Below are 23,238 nucleotides of genomic sequence, written 5' to 3'. Positions count from 1 at the left end.
ATGTATCTATGCTATGACATTACGGTAGAGACAGCCATACATGTTAAAGCTGCATGTGGAAAATGACATTACTGTGAGTGTGTTCATCCTCTTTCTGCCACACATACTGAGCATGTCAGACGTGATAAAAACTCCCTTCCTCCTCAGGTGCTGGTAAATGTTCTAGATGTGAACGATGTGACACCCACTTTCCCAAGAGCCTATGAGGGACCCTTTGAGGTGACTGAGGGTCAGCCAGGACCCAGAGTTTGGACTCTCCGAGCGAGCGATGAAGACTCTGGGCTCAACGGCAAAGTGGAGTACAGCATCACTGGAGGAGATCACCAGAGTTAGTTCCAGATTGTTCTGTCGAGAGAGTGATGTATTGCTAAATCCTCACCATGTGTCTCTGAGCCTCTTTCTCTGTCCCTCATCAGATGAGTTCATGGTTTCTCCAGTGGAGGGTGAGCTTCGGGTGAGGAAGGATGTAGAGCTGGACAGAGAGACAACGGCCTTCTATAACATCACCGTCACAGCCCGAGACCTGGGAACCCCATCTCACAACAGCTCGGTAACACACGCAAGCAGACAGACCATATCCTCTTGAACAATCACGTTCTTGCAAGTTTCACATCTGTGCTGTAATTTGGCTTGCATGGACAGTAAAGCCCAATACAGCATTAAACACTGATCCTTATGAAGTATTCTTCTGGTGCTGCCCACAGACGGACACTGCTCCGACTCTCCAATGGTTACAGCAGGACTGCAGGGCAGCCTTTAAAATGTAAAAGTCTGTAACCTCCATGAATTCTAGCTGCTGTAGTGTTTATTTATCTGTGTACAGCAATGCCACAAATCGCTAAACAGCTTGCAACGGCGATGGATAGCTATGATGTTACTGAATGATCATGTAAAAATATTTACGGAGGGACCAGGTGAGAAAAAAAAAGAAGTGCTACTGCAGGTACTGGGAGGAGACTGGGGAGGAAAAGACCCGTGGATCATTCCTGCCTTATGAGATCCAAATGAAGCATTTAGCAAAGTCTGCATCCAACATTTCATAACAGCTACTGACTGAATATCTTTGATGGAATTCTAAGCAGTTATGTGACACAGATGTGATGTTTTTTCAACATTCAATGTAGACAGACAATCTAAATAAGAGCCACTGTGAACAGGCATGTTAAGTTTTTATTTTATTCTTCAGGTGGTGGTGGGGGTCCATGTCCGAGACATCAACGACAATGATCCAGTCATCCTCAACCTGCCTTACAACACCAGTGTGAGCGAAGGCGCGTCCATACACACTTCTGTGGCCAGAGTCCGAGCGCGAGATGCCGACAGTGGACGCAACGCGCTGCTCACTTACAACATCACTGCTGGCAACCAGGATGGAGCCTTCTACATCAATGACACGGTGAGATAAAGGGGTGGTGTGGAGGAACCGAACAGCACCTGAACCCGTGACGTGCAGGTGTTTGATCAAGCAGTAGGCTGTCAGTGTACCCCGACTTGGGACGTGTTCCTGCTCCCTTTCATCGACAGTCTTAAAGCTTGTGCAACCTTGTTCCAGATATATTAACACATTAGCAGATGTTGGCAGCGTACACATTTGTGGATTCAATATATTTACCAAGTATACAAATACTGCATTGCTACCAGGGTTCACAGCAGTAATATGTGATTAAGAATTTAGAATGAATCTCTAAACAAACACATGTTTTTTCCTCTTCCTGTCTGTATCTGTCAGACAGGTGTGGTGCAGGTGAACAGGCCACTGGACAGAGAGCGAGTGGCTGAGTACAGACTCACCATCACCGTCAAAGACAACCCTGAGAACCACCGCATCGCTCGCAGGGTAGGTAACCTCACTCTCCAGCTCACATAGCACTGCAAGTGTTCACACATGTTTCCAGTTTCACGGAGGGATCACTGAAACAATCAAATCACCGCCACTGACGTGGAACCTTTTCAAATCAGACAATCAGGAATATTTTGGTACCAGTTTTGCGGCAACCCCAAATAATAAAATTTAACAGTTTGGAACTCAGAAACTGTACAGTCTTCCCCAAATGTGAATCACTAGCACACAAGCACACGTCATTGCTTTAAGTTGTGAAATACGCAGCAACATATTTCTCTACCAGAAGTCCATTTCAGGAAATTGCAAAAGTAGAGCGATAAGACACCTTTCTTTATGCAGGGCTTTTGCGGCCGATAACATCTCCTGCTCTTAAGCACTATTGTAGTTTTTGTTTTGGTTTTACTGGCATACATCTTGTATCTTACTCAATCAATAGTAAGAATCTCATGGACACTATTTGCTGAAAGCAAGCATGTGAGCACGTTTCTATGTGCAACTGCAAGGTTTTTCATATAAAAATAACGTAGCATGCTTAGTGTTGCCTCTGTGGGAAAGGTGAGAAACTGTACTAACAGAGATGTAAAAAAACTCAGCCACCAGCACTGTGAAAGCAGCCTGTCGCTTTGTGCACAGCTCAACAACAGAAAAACCGTATCTCTATATCTATCTCTAAGTGAAGCACTTCATAGTTGTTTACTTCTTTGAGCGCTGATTAACTTACATTTCTCTTCCTCTCACTTTTATTCTCATTTTTACTTTATACATCATAATCCTCATGTCATTGTCATTCAAACCCATCTTCTGTCTCACACCACCAGGATTCAGACCTCTTGGTGATCACCATTCTGGATGAGAATGACAACAGGCCTACATTCACCAGGACCAGCTACAGGGCTGAGATCACCGAGAACTCTGCAGCAGGTAGCACTCAAGCTGGTGTGTCTATCTTTCTTTTTTCCCTTGAGTGGGGGCAACCTGTAACTGCAGCACAGGGCATCCTTGCAGAACACTTTAACACTGTCTCACCCACTTCCTGCCTTTGTTTACTGTATTCAGTGATTTTCTTTCCACTTTGAAAGTTATAAGTGAGATAGAAGGTCTGACAACTTTGCATTTTCGAATGGATTTGGTCACAGCGTGGACCAATCTGTAAAAAAAATGACTCACAAGAGCAGTCAGTTCGATTATTTGAATGCAGAGTATGAGTCCTAGTTTATCATGGTTATCAGAGAGGTGGCAGTAACACTTTACTTGTGTCTCTTGGCCTTCATTGCTGACAGAAAGCCAGACCTTGCATTTGGCAAGAACACTCTCAAATCAACTGTATTTGTAGCAGCTTCATCAGCAGGGGGCTTGCTGGCTAAGTATAAAAAAATGTAACCTGACTGTGATCATTTTGCTTCTCCACCTGTCCCTCTCTTTATCTCTTTCCATCCTTTAGGCAGCACTGTAACAGTGTTAAATGGGCCAGTTCTGGCTGAGGACAAAGACATTGGACCCAATGCTGTGGTGAAGTACCGCCTGCTGGGAGCCAGGGTGGACCTGTTTACTGTGGATGCTGATACTGGTAACATTGAAACTCCCTAGCAAGTCGACAGAGAGAATAATGGAAAAACCTGCGATGCAGATGTTAATGTGTCTGTTTGTCCCACCAGGTGTGATGCATGTGCGTCAGGGGGCCAGGTTGGACCGTGAGGCGTTTCAGGAGCCACGGGTAGAGCTGTTTCTGGTTGGGGAGGACATAGGAGGTTTAAACAGCAGCGTCCCTCTCACAGTTACCATCCTGGATGAGAATGACAACCCTCCCGTCTTCAGTCCATCCAGTTTCAGTGTTCGACTCCCTGAGAACAGCCCCACTGGTCTGTGGATTGGCTTGTGCATTATGATCTGTGTATATGAGTGGGCTGGGAGGAAATTGACTTGCATATAATCTACATTCACTGGGTTTAAGTTGTCACTGACGGGATAGTTCATTAACTGAACAATTTAAAGTTCCTTCCTGTGATTATCACACTTTCATTGAATTCCCCTGTGTGACGGTTAGGCTTGGGGATGACCACAAGAATATAAATGTGTTTGCGTCCTCATCATTACTTTGTCTCTTCCAGGTGTCGTGGTGACTCAGCTGTCTGCCACTGATGCTGATTCTGGTGCTAACGGCTGGCTGGTGTATCGTCTAGAAAGCGGCGCTCAGGACCGCTTTGTGGTCGACCCACTCTCTGGCGCCGTCCTGGTGGGCAACACTACCCTCGATAGAGAAGAGCGGGGATCCTACCGCCTGGTCGTTATGGCAACTGATCGTGGCACACCCCCAATGTCGGGCACAGCCACCCTGACAGTCATCCTGGATGATGTAAATGACTCTCGACCCCGTTTTATAGAACCCCTAACCATGATCAACGTCAATGAGTCCACACCACCTGGTGTGGTGGTGGCTACTCTTACTGCTGAGGACCCTGATCTGCATCCCCGGCTGGAGTATTACATCATCTCAGTGGAGGCAAAAGATGACGGGAACAACCCAGTGGATGGCCTGCAGGAGTCTTTTGGCATTGATTTACACACTGGTGAGACATGGATATCAGCCCAATTCACTATCTTGATCTACAAAGTTGAATTTTGACAGATGATGGTAGATTGTCAATATACAGAATAAACTGTCTTACTTTTGAGAAAATGTGTTTGTGAATTTTCAGGTGCAGTGTTTGTACGCAACCCGCTCAACAGGGAGCTGGTAGCTACATTTGAGATCATTGTGTCTGTCCATGACAATGCCAGTGATGTTATTGACAAGTCAGGCAGCGTTCCCAACGGTAAGTCCATTTTCTGACATGAAACCGCATCTTCATTCAATTTTCTACACATCTAATTTTCACTCTGTATGTCTCTTATCATTATGACCTTCTCCTCTGTAGCAAGGCTAACCATAAATGTGTTGGATGTAAACGATAATGCCCCTCGTTTCCGGCCCTTCGGAGTGTCCAATTTCACCGAGAAGATTTTAGAAGGAGCTCAGCCGGGCACAATACTGCTATCAGTAACAGCTGTAGACCCGGATAAAGGTCCCAACGGACAGGTCATCTACCAGCTGCTTCACCTGCCCCGAGGGGGATACGTTAGACTGGAGGACCCTTCCACTGGTATGACCACCAGCACATTCCAACAAGCTGATGCAGATTAAAACATTAACAGCAGTGCACAAATGTTCAAATTCACCAATGCTGCAGAGGCCTAAATGTAAAGTAGAATTCTCTTTCATTTAACGTGTTTCCAAAGTTTCGAATGTTTCACAAGTGATGTGTTACTTATAATGTCATTTCTTGCTTGTTTTCTTATAAATTTATAATAATGGTATTGCTCGAATAGATCTGAAACTATCACTGTGTTACAAATTTTTCAGGCAAGATTGTAGCCAACCAGACGGTGGATTTCGAGCAAGTACAATGGCTGAATTTCACGATTCGGGCACAGGACCATGGCACTCCTCCCAGGATAGCCGAGCTGCCAGTTTTTCTACGTATTGTGGATGTGAATGACAACAACCCTGTCTTCCTACAACCCTCATATCAGGTACTGAACGGAATATTAAGAAACAAATTGCACCCACCAAAGCAGAATTGAAGAGCGCTGTTAAAAAGGGTATAACCATTTACTGTTTTTGAGTGGCTATGTCTGTGCCTTGAGATATGTTGTATTATAAGAGGCTTTCAAGGCTTCATTTTGGCTTGTCGCTGCAGGAAAATCACAGGTGTAACTAATAAGATTGATGACCACACGAATGAAATCAAAAACAAACCACATAGTTTGTGTGGTTTCACTCATGTCGCTAGTTAATTTCTGGCCAAGTATTCTTCTTAAAATTGTTTTTCATGAAAAAATATTGAGTTGAGTCACATCTTGGTGTTAAACAACACAAGAGATCTCAGTAAAATATCTGAAATACATAATACTGATTGTCATATTATTTGGTTTATCAATCCAGCCAAAGTGTGTTTATCTGTGTTGGTAGGAGCCTGTGTTTGAGAATGTGAACCTGGGCACCACCATCGTTCGTGTCAGCGCTACAGACGCTGACTCTGGCCTCTTTGCAGTCATTGAGTACAGCCTGGTAGACGGGGAAGGCAAGTTTGCCATCAAACCATCCACTGTGAGTGAACCTACACACTAGCACATCAGCACGATCAGCATTCACACCTACACCCTACTCCCTGTAAGAGCTAGGTGTCATCCCGCCTGGGAAGTAAAGTTCAAACAATGACCTAAATGAATGACCTCAAGACAATCTACATATTTGACCTCCATGCTCCATTTCTGTCACACGCTCATATAAATGCCTTGATGCCTCCACCGCTCCCAGTCAGCGCCTGTACTTCCTTCCTAATCCTCCCCTCTCTTCTGTGTCAGGGAGAGATCTACATCCTCTCACCTCTGGACAGAGAGACAAAGGATCACTACACTTTAACGGCTGTTGCGCGTGACAACCCTGGTGGCAGCTCCAACAACAGACGAGAGAACTCTGTCCAGGTAGAGATCACTGACCACAGTGAAGAAAGATGTGTCAAATATCATCATATGCAATGTGGAAAGGACTCACAAAGTGCATTATTATAGTTTATAGACTATAGAAGATCAGTGTACACCAATGCAATTGCAAAGTAGGCCTCTAACTAAATACAACATGTTATCAACATGCCAGGCTAGCAATCCATAATGGTACGGTGTTGCCATATGGCAACGTACACATTTTTAACATTTTCTATTATTTATTAATCAAGTACAGGGTAAGAAACTACATAATAATGAACTTAACTCACCTATTATTGAGTGTATATTTTTTTCCCCGTTGAAAAACTTCGAGAAAACACTTTTTTGGTGAATTTTTAGGAGTCAAATGGTGAGGCTCCTCCTGTCGATGATGTCTGCAGAAAAGGGTTTCAAAATGGCCTCCAGAAAGTCATGTGACAAATTTAAACACTGCTAATGGTTTACTTAGAACCCCACCTCTTTTTTAATGCATTGCATCATACCTTGGGCTGTATTATCTGTGTGTAGAAGGCTTAAAATGGGGTTGTTGTCATGTGGCAACGCTGTACCATAGAGGGTTAACAGAGCACAATATAAACAAACATCTCTTGAATTAACCTTAAATTTCAAGAATCCTTAAATTTGGTTGTCTTTGATTATTGTAACCAGGAAAAATAAAGTATTTTACTGGCTGACATGTACTGTGCTTGTAAGATGTGATAAGTAAAAATATGCAGATGATAGTGGCCATGTTGATGTATTGGTCTCACTCTGCATGACCCTTTCTAAATCATGACCATGTCAGGTCCTGGTGACAGTTCTCGATGTCAACGACTATCGGCCGCGCTTTACGGAGCGAGTGTTCAACACCAGTGTGTTTGAGAATGAGCCCAGTGGAACATCTGTGATCACAGTGAAGGCCACTGACCTGGACGAAGGAGAAAATGGAGCAGTACTCTACAGTATGCTGGGGCCCCACTCAGGTACTGTATGAATATATTAATAAAAGCCTCAGTAGGGTTGCATTACTGAATATTCTGATTGAACTGGTCTACATGTAACTCTTTGCTTTTGACACAATAGAATCTTAAAAACCTCCTTAAGTTGTGCAGTAAATATCCCCCCTTGTGGTTCTTATTTATTACCTATTCAGTTAGTGAAGAGAAAGTTGCAAAAAGGCATGCACAGTATGCTTCAGCATTCATATCTATTCTTAGTCCCTGATCTCTCTCTGGGTTTTAGAAGCGTTCTCCCTGGATCCAAACACAGGGCTGGTGCGTTCTCGCCGTCTGCTTCAGTCTTCTGAGCGTTTCAATCTGACTGTGGTGGCTACAGACCAGGGGCGTCCTCCCCTGTGGGGCACTGCAGACCTGATCATCACAGTCATAGATGTCAATGACAACAGACCAGTGTTCATCAGGCCCGCCAATGGAACTATCATTCATATCTCAGAGGTAGCTGCGTTCACTTGTCTCTATGCATGTCATTGTGTACATCTGTGTGCTTTTCTTCATTTTTCAAATTGTATTGTCAATGATTCAATTTTTGCTTTGGACGCTGTTGCTCTTTTTTACTCCTAATCACAATCTTCATAACATCTACCTCACATGTGGGACTCATTGGAACAAATCTGACACCAATAAGTGTCGTGGGGCAATAAAAATGAGCCAGTGGCCCTCTGGGACTATTTGAATGAAACAGGAAATTGTAAAAGGACATTGACAATGAAATTGTATTTAAGGTAGATCAGTCACATCTGGCTGACATCCAGTCAGCTTCGTAAGGTCTGTATCAGGGCCGATACGAATACAGCATATTGGATCCAAGGTGCATTAATAAAAAGGCTTGATTGACATGGAGTTACACTAATTACCACAAACCACGACAGAGAAACAAAAAAACTAAAAGTTCTAGTGTTGGATTTACACATCGCAACAGCGACTAGCTAGTGAAGATAATGGAGCATTTACTATAGGGGATAAAGAACCAGGCACGTCCCTCACGAGTTGGTGGAGAACAAAACGGTACTAAAAGTAGAATGAATATTGGACTTACCTTCATCAGATGGACACAAATACACTACAGTGGGATGATAACAGGACTCCGTGTCCACTGGATTTGTGAAATAGCAACTGTTTTCCAACAAGTTCATGGTATGCCTGCAGGTAGCCAAAAAATCAGTTATCACAGGTTTAATTATATGAATTCTATGCTTTTCCTGTGCTTTTCCCTCAAATGTTGGATTAAGATCCACTTTCAGAAGTTCACACAAGCACACACTGACCCTCTTTGTCCTGCACTTAGGAGCAGCCCCCAGGCCTGCCAGTGTATGAGGTGCACGCAACAGACTCCGACGAGGGGGTGAACGGAGAGGTCCGCTATGCCTTCCTGCAGACTGGAGCGGGTAACAGAGACTGGGAAAACTTCCACATCGATGCCATGTCTGGAGTCATCACAACCACTGTGAAGCTGGACCGAGAAAAGCAGGCCCTCCACAGCGTGAGTCAGCTGTGTGTGCTGTATGTGCAGTTGATGTACTTCAGTGTGTAGGTATGTGTGTCTCTAACTGAGTGCAAACAACTTTCTCAGCTTATCATTGTGGCCCGTGACATGGGCCAGCCAGTGCCTTACGAGACCACACAGCCTCTTCAGGTGGCGCTGTTGGACATTGATGACAATGAACCTGTCTTCCTCAAACCGCCTGTGAGTATGAAACTCCTTGAATACGCTTCAATACTTCATAATTTGGTTATTTGTTCACAAGAACTGCTAAACTCTGAGTGTGTGTGTGCGTGTGTGCGTGTGTGCGTGCGTGTTGGTGAATTTGAACATTTATGCACCTCAGCGTGGCAGCTTGCCTTACCAGAAGCTGACAGTGCCTGAGCACTCCCGTCCAGGTACTGTGGTGGGGAACATAACCAGGGCTGTGGACGCAGATGAGGGCACCAATGCCATCGTCTACTACTTTATTGCAGGTGATAACGGTGTCCCACTGACACAGCAGCATGTTGTTTGATACTGCAGTGCATGTTAAAAATGTAATACAAAGATTGTCTTCACCGATTAAATTATTTATGTTAACCCATCCAAAGTTGAGATCAAGAGGAGAGGCTAATTTATATCCATGCAGTTTGTCTGGAAGCTCTTGTGTCCTTTGTGTCGTCAGATGAAAGTCATTTTACTTCAAAAGCCTAGGAATGATGAGGACAATTGTATAGATCCATCTGTCTTTTTCTTCTATTTAAAGCTAAGTCCTTTAGCTCTTGAGATGACTGAACACGCATCCTTTCTATCTCTTCCTGCAGGGGGAAACAGTGATGGAAACTTTGGCTTGAGTCTGGATGGAGAGCTGAAGTTGCATAGGGATCTGGACCGGGAGGAGACCCCGGTTTACTCCATCATTGTCAAGGCTTCCAGCAACAGGAGCTGGACTCCTCCCCGGGGTCAGAGGGCAGCACGGGCCAAAGCCCTGGACCCTGCCCGAGACCCCAGCCTGCTGGAAGTCCGCATTGAACTGGAAGATATCAATGACCAGAAACCACGCTTCACTAAGGCAGAGTACACTGCAGGTAATCTGCGTTCTTTCACCTATGTGTATGCTGGTCTGTGTAAAGCCGCCATAACCTTCCCTTTGCTTCCTTGTTTTCAGGAGTTGCAGCAAATGCCAAAGTGGGCTCAGACCTGATCAAGGTGGTGGCTATAGATAACGACATTGGCAACAACAGCTTGGTTCAATACCATATCGTTACAATCCGCTACTTCCAGTCACAGAGCAATGGCAGTGAGGATGTGGGCAGCATCTTCACCATCGGTGAGCTTCCTTATGTCCAACATTCAGGCTGAAACATTCATACACAGTTTATAGACGTGGCCTGTTCAGTTCAACGTACTGCTCAGATCTACCTGTTACATGTATGGGCTCGGATACATTTTCACTCCTTATAACAAGGTTTTAAAATAGGCTTGGACAATAAAAACTGTATTTTAGGAACATGAAAGACACGCAAGGCAAGTTCAAAAGCCTCACTACCTTCACTACCTTTGGACAATAATGGAGCTCTGTGTCACAGAGGAACAAGATATATCAGGCTGTGGATACACAGGCAATACTTATTGCTAGGATATATTCATTGTTGGTTTTGTGTTTCTCATAACAGAATATCACCAGACTTATCCTTTAATTTCCTGATCAGCACCATATTTTCCAATTTCAGTATCTGCACATCTAATTCAATTTTGCACATTCAATATTCAGTATATATAGTAATTCTAATATATATTTTCCATTTAAATTTTGCACATCCTACTTCAATTTTTGCACATCCAATTGCTTAGTATATGTATATATATTTGTTTTATTGCTGTACATTTTATTTTATTGTGTTGCATATTTCTTATTTACATATATCCTTAGCATCAATATTCTGTTTTTCTTATATTGCCTTTATATATGTATTCCTTCTCGTTTTTTCTTTCTAATTTTATTCTAATTTATAATTCTATTTTGTATGGAGCACTGCTACAAAAAACAATTTCCCCTCAGGGATCAATAAAGGAACTCTGAATCTGAATCTGAATGAAATGTTTATGAATCAGAATTTAATGCAACAAAATTGACTTTCAGCATGACTTGAATCTCACACTTCCTGTAGACATGTATTAGCTTCCTGCAGACACTTTGATCTTCTGGTGCATACAGTTCCAGTTGTCCCAGTCAGCCATGGTTCCTCTTAATTAGAAACAATATTCTATCCCATAATTTCTGCAGGCTTGACAGATGGCATCATCCGAACGTACGACCTCTTCACGGCCTACAATCCAGGCTACTTCCAGCTAGAGATCCTGGCGTGCGACTTTGCTGGACACAGTACAACCACCAATGTGAATATTTATATTCTCCGAGATGATCAGAGGGTGAAGATAGTCTTCAATGAGATCCCCGATTTGGTCCGCGAAAACCAGGAAGATTTCATCAACCTGCTGTCCAACATCACTGGAGCCATTGTCAATTTAGATGACATACAGGTTAGGCTTTTTGTCTGTGATATTTTTTTTTGTAACTTTTGTATTTTTGTTTGTGCTGTCTAAATATACGACCGCTTTGTCTCCTGTTCTATAGTTCCATGTGGATAAGAAGGGCAGGGTGAATTATGCTCAGACAGACATGCTCATCCACGTTGTCAACAATCAGACCAACACCATCCTAGATGTTGAAAGGTGCACCTTCCTTAATGAAATAAATCTTTCACTCCAAATCACAATCGTAACAGTCATGCACATAGTGTATGAGTAGTAAAGCCTGTCAGTCCTTTCACGCTGGCTTATAGAAACATTTCATAATAAGCTTATACACTGCGCCCTGACATGAGTTAACCTGTGTGTGGGTGTTTCATGTTTTGCAGGGTGATTCAGATGATCGACGAAAATAAGGAGCAACTGAGAAACCTTTTCAGGAAATACAACGTTGTGGATGTTCAGCCTGCTGTCAGTGACAAACTGCCCGACGACATCACCACACTACAGGTTTGCCAGGCCGGGAAACCCTGAGGCTGTTGTCGGTGTTTTGTGTTTCGGTGCATTTAAACTTCTTTTTCTCTTTCACAGCTGGTCATCATTATCCTGGCTGTGCTGCTGTGCTTGGCAGGAATTTTGTTTGTCACAATGAACTGGCACTATCGCAGAGTGTAAGAATCCTTCAGCAGTTTATAAAACAGGCGATTTGGTATTGATGTGGATTCATTTTGAATTTTGAGTGTAGTCATCTGAAATATGCTCAGTCATGGACCGTGTTTTTGTGCAGTCAGTCTGAGCAGCGATATCAACATGTTTACCTACTTGTGACTTGCACCTTTTGCTGTGTTGCAGACACCAGAGGAAGCTGAAAGCGATCGTTGCAGGATCGACAGGTGAGAAGCAGCTTCGCTGAGGGGACGTCCCGCCTGCTGTGAAACATCAGGATGTGGTTTTTATCACCTGTCAATATACAACATATAAGTTTATGGGCTGCACGGTGGCACAGCGGGTAGTGCGCGTGCCTCACAGCAAAAAGGTCGCCGGTTCGATTCCCGGGTCGGGCCTTTCTGGTTTGCATGTTCTTCATGTGCATGCGTGGGTTCTCTCTGGGCACTCTGGCTTCCTCCCAAAGACATGCATTAGGTTAATTGGTGACTCTAAGTTGTCCTTAGGTGTGAGTATGAGCGTGAATGGTTGTCTTGTGTGTTGCCCTGTGATCGACTGGTGACCACCCGTTGACAGCTGGGATAGGCTCTAGCCCCCCCCCCCCCCCCCCCCCCCCCAACCCCAAAAGGGATAAGCAGTATAGAGGATGGATATCAGTTTAATGCTTGAGGCTGCTGTCTTTTTAATTATCTGTCCTCTACCGTCCAGGAAACCAGGGTCTGATGGATATCCTGGACATGCCTAACACTAACAAGTACTCATTTGAGGGGTAAGATAATAGCTTCATTTTCCTTCCTTTCCTTTCCTTCCTTCATTTTACACCTTTTTGGCACACATTGCTTACAGGAATTGTACACTGAATATTGTTTTGCATTGCACAAGTATAGTTTTCTCTAAAGTCTCCCTCAGTAGTGTTTTAGTAGTTATGAGTTATTAGTTATGAAAATCAAAGACACACTTCAAGAAATGATGTTATATGTTAAAGGAATAGTTCAACATTTTGGGCTGTCACTATGAGGTTGCCAAGCAACCAGTCGAGACTCCAGGAAGTCACAGTGAAGAAATATTTTCAGTATGTAACTCCCCATTTAACCTCAATGTGTGCTTTGGCTTTGCTTCATATTTAGCATACAAGTACATGAGTGGTATCAATCTTCTCTTCAGGTCTTAGCAAGAATACAAATAAGCACAATTCCCAAAACGTTGCACTATTCTACTCCATCATCTAAAGAGTTCACTCATCTTCATCAGATAATCCTGCAGATCTACTGCAGAGCCCATGACACTAATCTCATAAAACAACCAAAATCGCCAGCCAAAACCACATTTTAGTTACTTTTGTTGATCCTCACACCTTTGCATTTTTTGGATGCTGTGTATAATGCTGTTTGCCTCTGCAGGGCTAATCCAGTGTGGCTGGATCCATTCTGTCGCAACCTGGAGCTGGCCACTCAGGCTGACCACGAGGACGACCTGCCTGAGAACCTGAGTGAGATCACTGACCTGTGGAACAGCCCTGCACGCACCCATGTCAGTACCAACGCTCATCTGACTTTGCTTATGTTTCATTACAATATGATATTTTGCCCCAAACTTCAATGCTGAGAGGTAGATAGTAAAGCTGTCTCAGGATTTCACAAGTTTGATCTGTTACTAAGATATTGCACTCAAAGTCAACACCATTTCACTGTGTGTTTGTGTGTGTGCCATCCCCACAGGGCACATTTGGTCGCGAGCCTCAAGCGAAGCCTGACGACGATCGTTACTTGAGAGCAGCTATTCAGGAGTACGACAACATAGCTAAACTGGGCCAGATCATGAGGGAGGGGCCTATCAAGGTGAGACACCTGATGTATGATAATCCAGGGAGACACACACACACAAACAAGTCCAATCTCAAAAGCTTCTTTTTTGCTGGTCATGTATTCTCTCCTTCCATCCTTCCCAAAACGTATTGGGGGACGAGGTCAGAGGACGGGACCTAAGACCTCCTCCAGTATGTCCTGAGAAGAAAACAAAGAGAGACCCCAAGGATGGGAAGACAGGCTTTTGAGACCCAGCAGTTTTGATAAAGGGCTAGACATTCCCGCTGTGGATTCTCGTTTATGATTACAGTGAGTGTGTATAAGGTGGATGGAGTTACAGACACTGTTTGATCCTGACTGCCATCCTGTCAGGGTTCCTTGCTCAAGGTGGTCCTGGACGACTACCTGAGGCTGAAAAAGCTCTTTGCGGCTCGACTCGTCACTGTATCCACCAGCCAGGGGGATCACTCATCAGTTACTGAGGTGGGCTTGGGAAAATCTGGTGCTCTGCGCCTGCTGCTGTGCTCTTCCTGTGTGACGCCGCTGGAGAGTGACCCTGCATTCCTTTACTTTCCCATTCTGCCGTTCTGTCTGCTGCCCTGACGTGGCACCTACTCACTACTTCTGCTGTCTCTGCTGCCTTGAACCAGGCTTTGGGTGAAATAGAGCTTGTACTTGCTTGTCAGCATTCAGCCAAGGATGGAGTTTACCACACAGAAATTGCCAGAAAGTTGAGACATTCACTGGTAATAGAACAATTTCTACACTTCCCCAAACTTCAGAATTGCTCTGATGTGGAAAGCCCCATCCATAGCCCTCCAAAAAAAAAACTCTTTGGTCTACTCTGGTCTACTTCTACTCAAGGGATCTACTCATTTTCTAACTTTTTCTTCCACTGGTTCCAGCTGTCTGTCGAAGCTTGCAAAGCTGCTTTGTTGTCAACCCCATGCGTTGTATAAACATGTTATTAATCTGTAGCATTCTTCACTCTCATCTTCTCATTCTTCCCTGCCTCTCCTCTCCTGCCCTCCTTCAACAGCTCATCCAGAGTGATCTGGATGATGATGAGGACGAGCGTCTGGGCATGGGTGGAGGTCGCGGCACTCTGCGGTTCAAGCACAAGCTTCCTGTGGAGTTGAAGGGCCCTGAAGGTGTGCACGTGGTCCACGGCAGCACAGGTACCCTCCTGACCTCTGACCTCAACAGCCTGCCAGAGGACGACCAGCGGGCCCTGGCACGTTCTCTGGAGGCCCTGAACGCTGACGGGGGGCTTTACTCTGAGCGCAACGCCCGCACAGAGTCGGCCAAGTCCACTCCAATGCACCGTCACAAGGACGGGGACAACCTGTCGGAGAGCCCCCTGGAGATTACAGAGTTATGACTAGCCGAGGCCTCGCTGGTCTGAGCGCAACCATGACTCGTGTGTGTCCTTGTGCCTCCACACCGCCACCCTGACAAGGTTGGGGAGGACTGGAGGAGGAGTGTGTGTAGTCTAGGGAACCCCATCTGCCAACCTCAGTGCATCAGTGAGACAGCCTGCAAGAGGACTTCCTCACCACTGGGTTGGTTTGAGTGGATCTTATGTTGAAGGTCTCATGTTGGAGGCTTCAAGAAAAGGTTTATTCAAATGGCCTTTAGGAGATGGAAAATCATAAGCAGGACACTTGTCTTCAGCAAGACAAGACCATCCGGTGTCATCGACTTTCATCCAAAGAGCGGGAGAGACTAAGTCTCCCTGTGGGAGAAGCTTGTTGAACTCTGACCTTATAATCGTCAAAAAGGTGCCTCACTCTCACTAATCCTTTTGAAGTCATACCTGGACTGCATACACTCACACGAACACAAATACACACACTAAAGAAAACAAAGCAACACAAACTCAGACCAGCGGATGGCCATCAATGGGACATTGAGAAAATGACGCAATTCCTTATCATGTTCTGATGTTTTTTCTTTTTGCAAGGCAATGCAATCAGTGTTGAAGGAGTGACGGCGGAAAAGTAAGACTTTTCTTTCCGATATTAGGTTAATTTTGTTGTTGGAAAATTATAGATGGACATTTAATGCAGACAGGAGCACTTCAAATATCTTCCCCAGAGATGCTTATATAGCGACGTCTTCATTTGACACCAAGAGCAAGAGAGGTCCTCGCCATTGCACAAATAGTACTACAGTAGTTTGATGAAGAGCTTTTATGGATCAATGGCAAAAAGACAAAACACTCCCAGTCTGCAGGGCAACAGTGAACATTCAGACCCTGATCCTGCTCTTGATTTTAGGCCTGGACTTAGTCATGTACAAGGAGAGTCCTCAGTAATAACCGAAAGAGCTGTCAAATGATGAATGAAGATGGAAGACAGATGAACAAGACTGGAGCCACATGCAGGAAAAAAAAACTTTGCATCTTTTATGAGAACTTTGATATACAAGGCAGTCAAAGAACACCTTGACCTAATAGATGGAATAAAAAATAAAATTATCCAGTTTTTATAAATGTTAAGATGGCGTTGTGCCCACAGACTTTACACTGCCACCCAAGGGACTAAAAGAGTTATGCTCAAAATGAGCCATGTTTGCTTTATTTTTTTATTTTATAGAAAATGTGATGGAATTAAAAGATATTTTTGAAGAAAAATGCTGGCTTACCAAATAGGTAGGGGATCATTTTGGATGTTTGGAGTATGTGTATATTGTGCTATGGTGACACGTCGTTCTGTTTTCCTTTATATGATGACTGGCACTGTTTCTGATGAGTGGTGTGTTTTTAAGGTTATTTTTTTATATTTCCCATTTTGTAAGTTTTTATTTGTCATTATTGTCACCAGTCTACGAGATCTGTGTTGGGAAATGTTGGATGATCTGTGATAATAAAAGAAATATGCAACGGCTTTTGACCTCAGTCACTGGGATGATGGGAGAGCAGCGAAGAACAACAACATTGCAACCGATGCAGCAGAACGAGCTTAAGCAGGATATTAAAAAGTCTGGAGGATGCTAAGAAATGTCTGGCAATGTGAGAAACCTTAATGACTCCTGATACTAAATATTTGTGACTATCAATAGGTTGCCTTTGGTTGTACTCACAGGTACAATTTGAACAGACAAAAGCATAACTGGCCATCTCTAATAATAATGTCAGTATTGTCCCCCTGCATGTCTATATGTGTCATTTCCTTTTACTTTGTGCTACATAATTCAGTTTTTCAGCATCTGAGGCAGTGTGACCGTTTGGTAAATACTGCCATCTAGTGGATGTTTAGAGAAAACTGCGAAAAGTTTAAGCACACCACTCCATCTGTTTATTATTATAACCAGGTTACATAGAAAAGCTTTCATCATCGAAAAATTTTGAGACTGAGAGGGCAGAGGACTCAGACTCCTCGGCTTGCGGCGCTCCCGGATGCTGCAGTTGTGCCGGTGGCTGGCATCTTCTTCAGTGTCTTGTTCAACTGCAGGGAGACAGAGGGCATTGTTGTTGTCTTTGACACACAAGATATAACTGGAAGGCTTATGTTTAAAACAAAGGTGTTTGGGAGAGTAGTGGAACCAATCACTGAAGAGCAGAGATTTTTTCTGTAGTTCTGAGTCATTGACTAAATACTTTCTTCTGATGCCTTTAAATAAATAGCGACCCCAAAATTCTGGACCTTTCCCCATTCTTTGCCAGAGGCGTGATGAATCACTACTCACCTCCTCAAACTTGTGGATCTGTCTGATGAAAAAGTCTCCGTAGCGACGAGCAACTTTTGTGTCGGCAATGTGGATCATGTCCTGTGTGTTTCAGAAAAAAAGCTCATCAAACATACAGAGCAACAGTGAGCCATATCATCCCCTAACATTACTCTCTCATCATCCTCAACACACCTTGTCAATGTAGAAGTCAACCTCAGAAGCAGACTGGAACTCTCCGTCCAGAGCTGAGATGCCGCTGGTCCAGACCAGGTTCTTCATCTTGTGTTTGAAGACGAGCAGCTGAATACGGAACTCCTGCTCGGTCATGTCCAGGAAGCCTGCCAGCTTGGCTACTGGCATGGTGGTGTACAGCTTCAGGAAGCTGCAAGGACACACTGTGACTTAGATGACATGTATGACACCTAACCACAACTGAGTCAGCAGGTTCCTAGAAAGTGTTTCTCAAGGACCAGATGGATGAAAAAAAAAAGTTTGGAGAAACACTTCATCCAGAATTTCTTTGTCTGAGTACCCCTCCATGCAGGCAGGTACATTAAAAGGGTCCCTGTGGAGTTTCAGACCTCTAGTAGCAGTATGGGGCTGTTTTCAACGGTTGGTTGGTTGGTTATTATTATTATATTATTATTATATTACTGGTCATCTCAGTTCTAACCATGGTGTCACAGTATTCCTCTAATCAACAGGTTGTGGTAATACAGCAGGATATGCTGCAATGCCACACACACGTTCATCTGCTCTACCTGCGAATGGTGGAGAGCTGGGCCTGCTGCTGCACCTCCTCAGCAAACACCTTCAGCTGCTGCTGAAAAGGCTCTTTGTGGTAGTTGGGATGGACATTGTCGTAGTTTGGCACCACAGGCGACAGAAACTTGGGACAGGCAAAGCTGAACAGCTCCTCAAATACCTGCAGGTCTCTGAGACGGAGAAGGGAACATTTGTATCATTTAAGACAGTATTGCTGCTGGGTGCCACAGTTACAGACAGTAACAGTGACAATAACAGTGCACTACAGGCATACATACCAGTACTAAATCCCTAACAACTTAATGGAGCTATAGCTGGCAGTGCTCAGACTCACAGGCAGGAAGATGCATGTGCTTTATTGTACATTTCAGAATCATAACAGTAAAACATCAAAGATCTTTTAAGCGGTAATGGAACACACATAAATAAAATAAAGGCAATAAAGAATGACAATAAAATGAAACAAAGACTGATCATCAAAGACAGTGGTTCCAACATACTGTGGTGAGTTTCTTTCTTACCCTTTCTGCATTCGCAGCATCTTGTCTCCGTACTTCTCCCTCAGCTGGGTGTGAATGCTCTCATCGATGCGCATTGGGTACATGGTGAGAGCGATGGCCAGCAGACCATGCATCTGCTCGTTTTGTTTGTTAATCTGAAAAACAACAGATACAGGTGTGATATATGCCTTAATGAACATGCCTGATATTTATTATTTATGCATCACATATATCTGAATTTTTTTTTAGAAAACTTTCAAAACAAAAACCTCATATACTAATTGGGAGGATCCAAAATTGGGAATCCATAGTTTAAGATTAAAAATAAAGAAATAAAAGACCCATCCCAAGTTGTCTACGAAGCACTGCTCAGACTGACCATCTCATATTTATATGTCGACCTCTGGAACATGTTTCTCGTCCTCTGGATGTACAGCAGGATGTTGGCAAAGACTCGAATGGCATCCTGGTAGCGCCTCATCATCAAGTAGGCAAAACCCACATAGTAATATGTGGTGATCTGGCACTCCGGCACACGAGAGTACATGCTCTGAAAGACAGGAAACACACAGATGTGAGGGTGTGGACTAGACAGAAGAAAAGGCAAGAAGGTGCAGCCTGTGAATACAGAGAAATAAATAGCACACTCAGAAGTATCATCCTTGGCAGTACTTAAGCAGGTCACTCTGTCGATCAGGTGCTCTAATTAAAGTCTTACCTTCTTGTTGAGCTCGATGTTCTCCAGGACTTTGATGGCCTGGTAATAGTCGCCAAGCAGTGAGTGCAGCCTCAGGAGCCCCACCAAGCTGAAGTAACCCAACATCTTGTACAGGGAGTGGCGCCCATATTCTCCGGCCACACTCTCTGGGTCTCCTGCAACACGCCAACAAATAATAACATGTTAGCTGCCTCTACAACACCTAAACTGAATCCACTAAAGTTACTTTTTCACCAGAAAAGAAAAAAACAACCTAAAAGTACAGTTGTACAGGACTAGAAATCTACCGTATTTGCGTAACTTTAACGAGGTGAAAGGCCTTTCATTTATATCACACAAGGTCTTAAAAACATTAAGGTTCCCAATATTTTACAACCCAACAACAAATGTTTCCAAAACATTCTTCTGTACCTCCGCTGGTGTAGACCTCAAGCTGGCGGTTAATGTTGCTTTTGTCCACCAGGGAGTGGAGAACATTTAGGACGCTGTGGACATTCCAGATCTTCGGGTTGTTCCTCAGGAATTCGATCTCCTCCTCTGACTTTTTGGCCGTCTTACAGCGGTACTGACTAAAGGACTGGAACTGGAGAGGAAAGAGCATTTAAACATACTTGCTACGGGGCATTAAGTAGGAGCAAGATAGCTGAGGTTAGCCACATGGGCCTTATTAGGTAACATTAAAAAATAAACTGTAGAGAAGTATGTGAAAAGCATGTTAAATGTACCATCCATCTGGTACTCGTTGATTAATACAAACCTAGAAATTACTGACGACTACTATATGACCTGGTCTTCATTTTATAACCTGTTCTTACTCATGTTTGTCTCTTGTGAACAAAGGACACGTTTAAAAAAAGAATAAAATGCACTGTACCTGGTAGATGAACTCATCAATGATGTCCCAGAGCCACTGGTTTGGCAGCTCCAGGGGGGCGGGGCCATCAGCATCTGTTTACAACAACAAACAAACATTCTCAAATAACTCATTTTTCATTAGTTTTAATTTCAAGATGAGTATAAGCGAGAGAAAAATGTAAAGATGGTTCTGGTAACTCACTGAGAATGTAGTTGAAGAGGTTGCAGTAATTGTAGTAAGACTCAAACCTCTGGTCCAGAGTGGGTCCTCCCTGATTATCAACAAAACATTTTTTACAACAAAAAGCCAGAAAGGTTTTCACACATTTTGCAGGTTCCTCAGTAACTGAGAGCGAGACTGATAAGTGCTGATATTGAACATTTACTCACGCTGACTTTGGCATAGATGTGTCGGTAGTACAGCTCCTTATAGAGGATGAGGAAGACAGCGTCTGCAGGAGATAACAGGCGAACAGTGGCATGAAACATTCCCACTGCTGAACTACACAGGGATAAACTCATTTATCAGTAGATTGTAAAAGCTGCTGGTCTATCAGTGAATACAACTGTAAACACTAACAAAACATAATTAATAACCATGTAAATATCTTGCCTTTAGAGCTGCTTTTCCAATTACATAAACAAGTATCAGCAACTATCAGTAGCTATTGTACACCTAAATGTGTATTTTATTGATCACATACCAGAAACCAATTCAAGAACGAAAGAATTTCCTCAGTGCAAAACAAATGATGACGTCTGTGAAAAGGCAAAATCAGAACAGATGATGGATGATACACTCACCATTGCCAACAAGTGACGCGATGGCCTCAGCCTCTGGCCAGGGAGAGGTCTTGAAGAAACGGTCAGTCAACTTATTCCAGCTGAACAGGAACAAAATACGCAAGGTAAGGTACTCATTGCACACAACATACAGCTCTAATGTCCCTGTTATAGAGGCAACATCGTCACCATGGAGAGGTTTACACACAGGCAGTCAAGTTTACCTGTTTTCATAGACGTCCTGGATCTCATAGATCTTCTGCTCAATGCTCTCGCTGGACACGCGGTTGGACTGCAGCTCATAAACCTTCTGGTCGATCAGGTCAGAGATGGTTTTGTGGAAATACTGCAGGAAGTTCTTGATCACCTCTGGGATGACATGGTAGGTCTGCTGTTCATACTGCCTCTCATAGGCCAGGTCTGCTTTGGGGTCACCTGCAAGGAGATGGGAGAATGAGGAGGAGACACTAACGCACTGTAATACCACAACATGAAGTACTTCAAATGTGTAAAGCTATTCATATACTGACTTTATACCTGATGGATTGTATATAACAGTATACAGGGGGAGTTTATACGTGAAAGATCTTATATATTAAGATAAATAGAGGTGTGTATACTAACCGGTGTGCAGGTCGCAGTCGTTTGGGTAGGTGTAAGGATCGTACTGTGAGGAGACAGAGCAGACAGACATTTGTAACTGATGCAACGTTAACGTCTGTCAAACAGGCAGTCATCATTAACGTTAGCTTGCACTGGCTGAATGGTTATCTGCTAGTCCCCCACAAAACCACATAAAGTAACATAGGCATCACAGAGGCAGTGATGTTATGGTTACAATCTCATCGGAAAGAAGGATACAAGGATCATTAATACCATGCTAGCTCATCACGACCTACTGTTGTGCCGGTGTAGCTGTACAGCTATCTGGCTAATCGGCTAAAGCTACCGGGCGAGTCATTGTTATTATCACGAAAGCGTTCAAATGTCTGAAAGAAAAAATGCGTCCTTACATCTTCCTCGTCGTGGTATGACATGGTGCTAGTAATAAGTCCAAGCGCATAAGATGCTGGAATGAAAAATTAGAAGGTGTGCTCGGCTAGCTAACGCCGCTAAACCACGCAGCTGGCGCTGGAGAGACCGGAAGGAAGAAGCTGAAACATCCGAGTGAAACACAGTGGCGTTGAAGCATTATGGGAAACTGAGTGTTTGTAATTAGCATGGTTTTTAGCATGGACGCTCACAAGTAGAGGACAGCTGGTCCCTAAACTTTCATGGCCCGGTTCTAGGGTCGAATTTTTTTTATTTTTGTTTTTATTTATTTTATTTATGTGTTTGTTCATCAACCAGTAACAATATTTGTGTTGAGAGAACATTATCAATAACATGTATGAAATTACCTTTAATGAATGTTTCTTGTTCACTCGTGCAGTGCAATTTTCTCCAAACTGCCACAAAATGCACGATATATTGCTGCAGAAGTCCAGAGCAAAGGTAGGCATTTTTATATTTTCGATTTCACTGATGTGTTTTCCTGTGTGCACCTTGTGTGTTTTTCTTGTCTTCCATGTCTTTAAGATACTAAGCATGTTGTTTTGCTCTCTAAATCCGGCTTTGACTGCAGATATTTTGACTTGTTTTAAATAATAACGTCAACGATGGTCTCCTTACAGCAATTCATAATCTTCATCACTGTTTGACAGGCCAAAATGTCCCAAGTTTTGGGAACCACTGTTGGATGATAACCAATCACACAAACAGAGATGATATTATATTTATGGAGCAAGATGCTTGTTTAGTTTTACCGTCATCGTATGTTCCATGGATTAAAAACTCGTGCTTTATTTGCAGCATTTGAATCATAAATTATTAAAATAAACGTGTGAGAAAATTCTTACAGTCTCACAATTGTGATTAGTTCAAAAAATCCAATTAAAAAAAAGTGGGAAAAAAATGCAGTTCATGATGTAGTGCAGCAGTAAATGCACAAAAAAGTGAAAATGGATGATTTTATGACACGCCTGCATGGTGAGTGGGCTGTGATGACTTGTAACTACTTGTAAATACCGTTAGGTGGCGTTATAGTCGCAAGGT

At 43.5% G+C, this 23,238-nt stretch overlaps 3 protein-coding genes across 3 annotated transcripts; 2 read left to right on the top strand and 1 right to left on the bottom strand.

Annotated features, from left to right (window-relative positions):
* On the top strand, positions 1-3,430 carry LOC139341504 (cadherin-23-like). Its single transcript, XM_070978058.1, has 7 exons — positions 1-24; positions 148-328; positions 417-550; positions 1,187-1,396; positions 1,730-1,837; positions 2,662-2,764; positions 3,285-3,430. Exons 1-7 carry the CDS (start codon positions 1-3, stop codon positions 3,428-3,430), a joined length of 906 nt encoding a protein of 301 aa, XP_070834159.1.
* On the top strand, positions 2,755-16,770 carry LOC139340894 (cadherin-23-like). The gene is made up of 26 exons (XM_070977011.1): positions 2,755-2,779; positions 3,285-3,410; positions 3,499-3,702; positions 3,952-4,410; positions 4,540-4,656; positions 4,759-4,983; positions 5,244-5,413; positions 5,853-5,990; positions 6,248-6,367; positions 7,173-7,350; positions 7,610-7,821; positions 8,672-8,866; positions 8,957-9,070; positions 9,213-9,342; positions 9,673-9,936; positions 10,017-10,178; positions 11,136-11,392; positions 11,487-11,584; positions 11,770-11,890; positions 11,972-12,051; positions 12,233-12,273; positions 12,755-12,815; positions 13,447-13,576; positions 13,765-13,884; positions 14,224-14,334; positions 14,891-16,770. Exons 3-26 carry the CDS (start codon positions 3,504-3,506, stop codon positions 15,230-15,232), a joined length of 4,044 nt encoding a protein of 1,347 aa, XP_070833112.1. The 5' UTR covers positions 2,755-2,779; positions 3,285-3,410; positions 3,499-3,503; the 3' UTR covers positions 15,233-16,770.
* Positions 16,771-17,127: 357 nt separating this feature from the next.
* eif3s6ip (eukaryotic translation initiation factor 3, subunit 6 interacting protein) lies at positions 17,128-22,298 on the bottom strand. Its single transcript, XM_070977013.1, has 15 exons — positions 22,158-22,298; positions 21,769-21,811; positions 21,369-21,579; positions 21,166-21,245; positions 20,752-20,813; positions 20,564-20,633; positions 20,381-20,454; positions 19,918-20,089; positions 19,507-19,661; positions 19,168-19,338; positions 18,810-18,943; positions 18,285-18,458; positions 17,716-17,905; positions 17,542-17,622; positions 17,128-17,300 (listed from the first exon to the last, which is right to left on the bottom strand). The coding sequence occupies exons 1-15, from the start codon at positions 22,179-22,181 to the stop codon at positions 17,223-17,225; spliced, it is 1,719 nt and encodes a 572-aa protein (XP_070833114.1). The 5' UTR covers positions 22,182-22,298; the 3' UTR covers positions 17,128-17,222.
* Between the last annotated feature and the right edge of the window lie 940 nt (positions 22,299-23,238).

The sequence above is a fragment of the Chaetodon trifascialis genome, chromosome 13, assembly GCF_039877785.1.
Source record: "Chaetodon trifascialis isolate fChaTrf1 chromosome 13, fChaTrf1.hap1, whole genome shotgun sequence".
Taxonomy (NCBI): Eukaryota; Metazoa; Chordata; class Actinopteri; order Chaetodontiformes; family Chaetodontidae; genus Chaetodon; species Chaetodon trifascialis.
The sequence above is the reverse complement of the archived record's forward strand: the minus strand, read 5'-3'. Positions and strand labels throughout refer to the sequence as shown.

Coding starts and splice junctions, on each gene's coding strand:
- LOC139341504 (XM_070978058.1), top strand. CDS start 1: ATGTATCTATGCTATGACATTACG. Junction 551..1,186: donor CCCCATCTCACAACAGCTCG/GTAACACACGCA, acceptor TTTATTCTTCAG/GTGGTGGTGGGGGTCCATGT. Junction 1,838..2,661: donor ACCACCGCATCGCTCGCAGG/GTAGGTAACCTC, acceptor TCACACCACCAG/GATTCAGACCTCTTGGTGAT.
- LOC139340894 (XM_070977011.1), top strand. CDS start 3,504: ATGCATGTGCGTCAGGGGGCCAGGTTGGACCGTGAGGCGTTTCAGGAG. Junction 8,867..8,956: donor AAAAGCAGGCCCTCCACAGC/GTGAGTCAGCTG, acceptor CAACTTTCTCAG/CTTATCATTGTGGCCCGTGA. Junction 11,891..11,971: donor ACGACATCACCACACTACAG/GTTTGCCAGGCC, acceptor TCTCTTTCACAG/CTGGTCATCATTATCCTGGC.
- eif3s6ip (XM_070977013.1), bottom strand. CDS start 22,181: ATGTCATACCACGACGAGGAAGAT. Junction 21,580..21,768: donor CGACTGCGACCTGCACACCG/GTTAGTATACAC, acceptor ATCTCCTTGCAG/GTGACCCCAAAGCAGACCTG. Junction 21,246..21,368: donor CAGGACGTCTATGAAAACAG/GTAAACTTGACT, acceptor GTTCCTGTTCAG/CTGGAATAAGTTGACTGACC.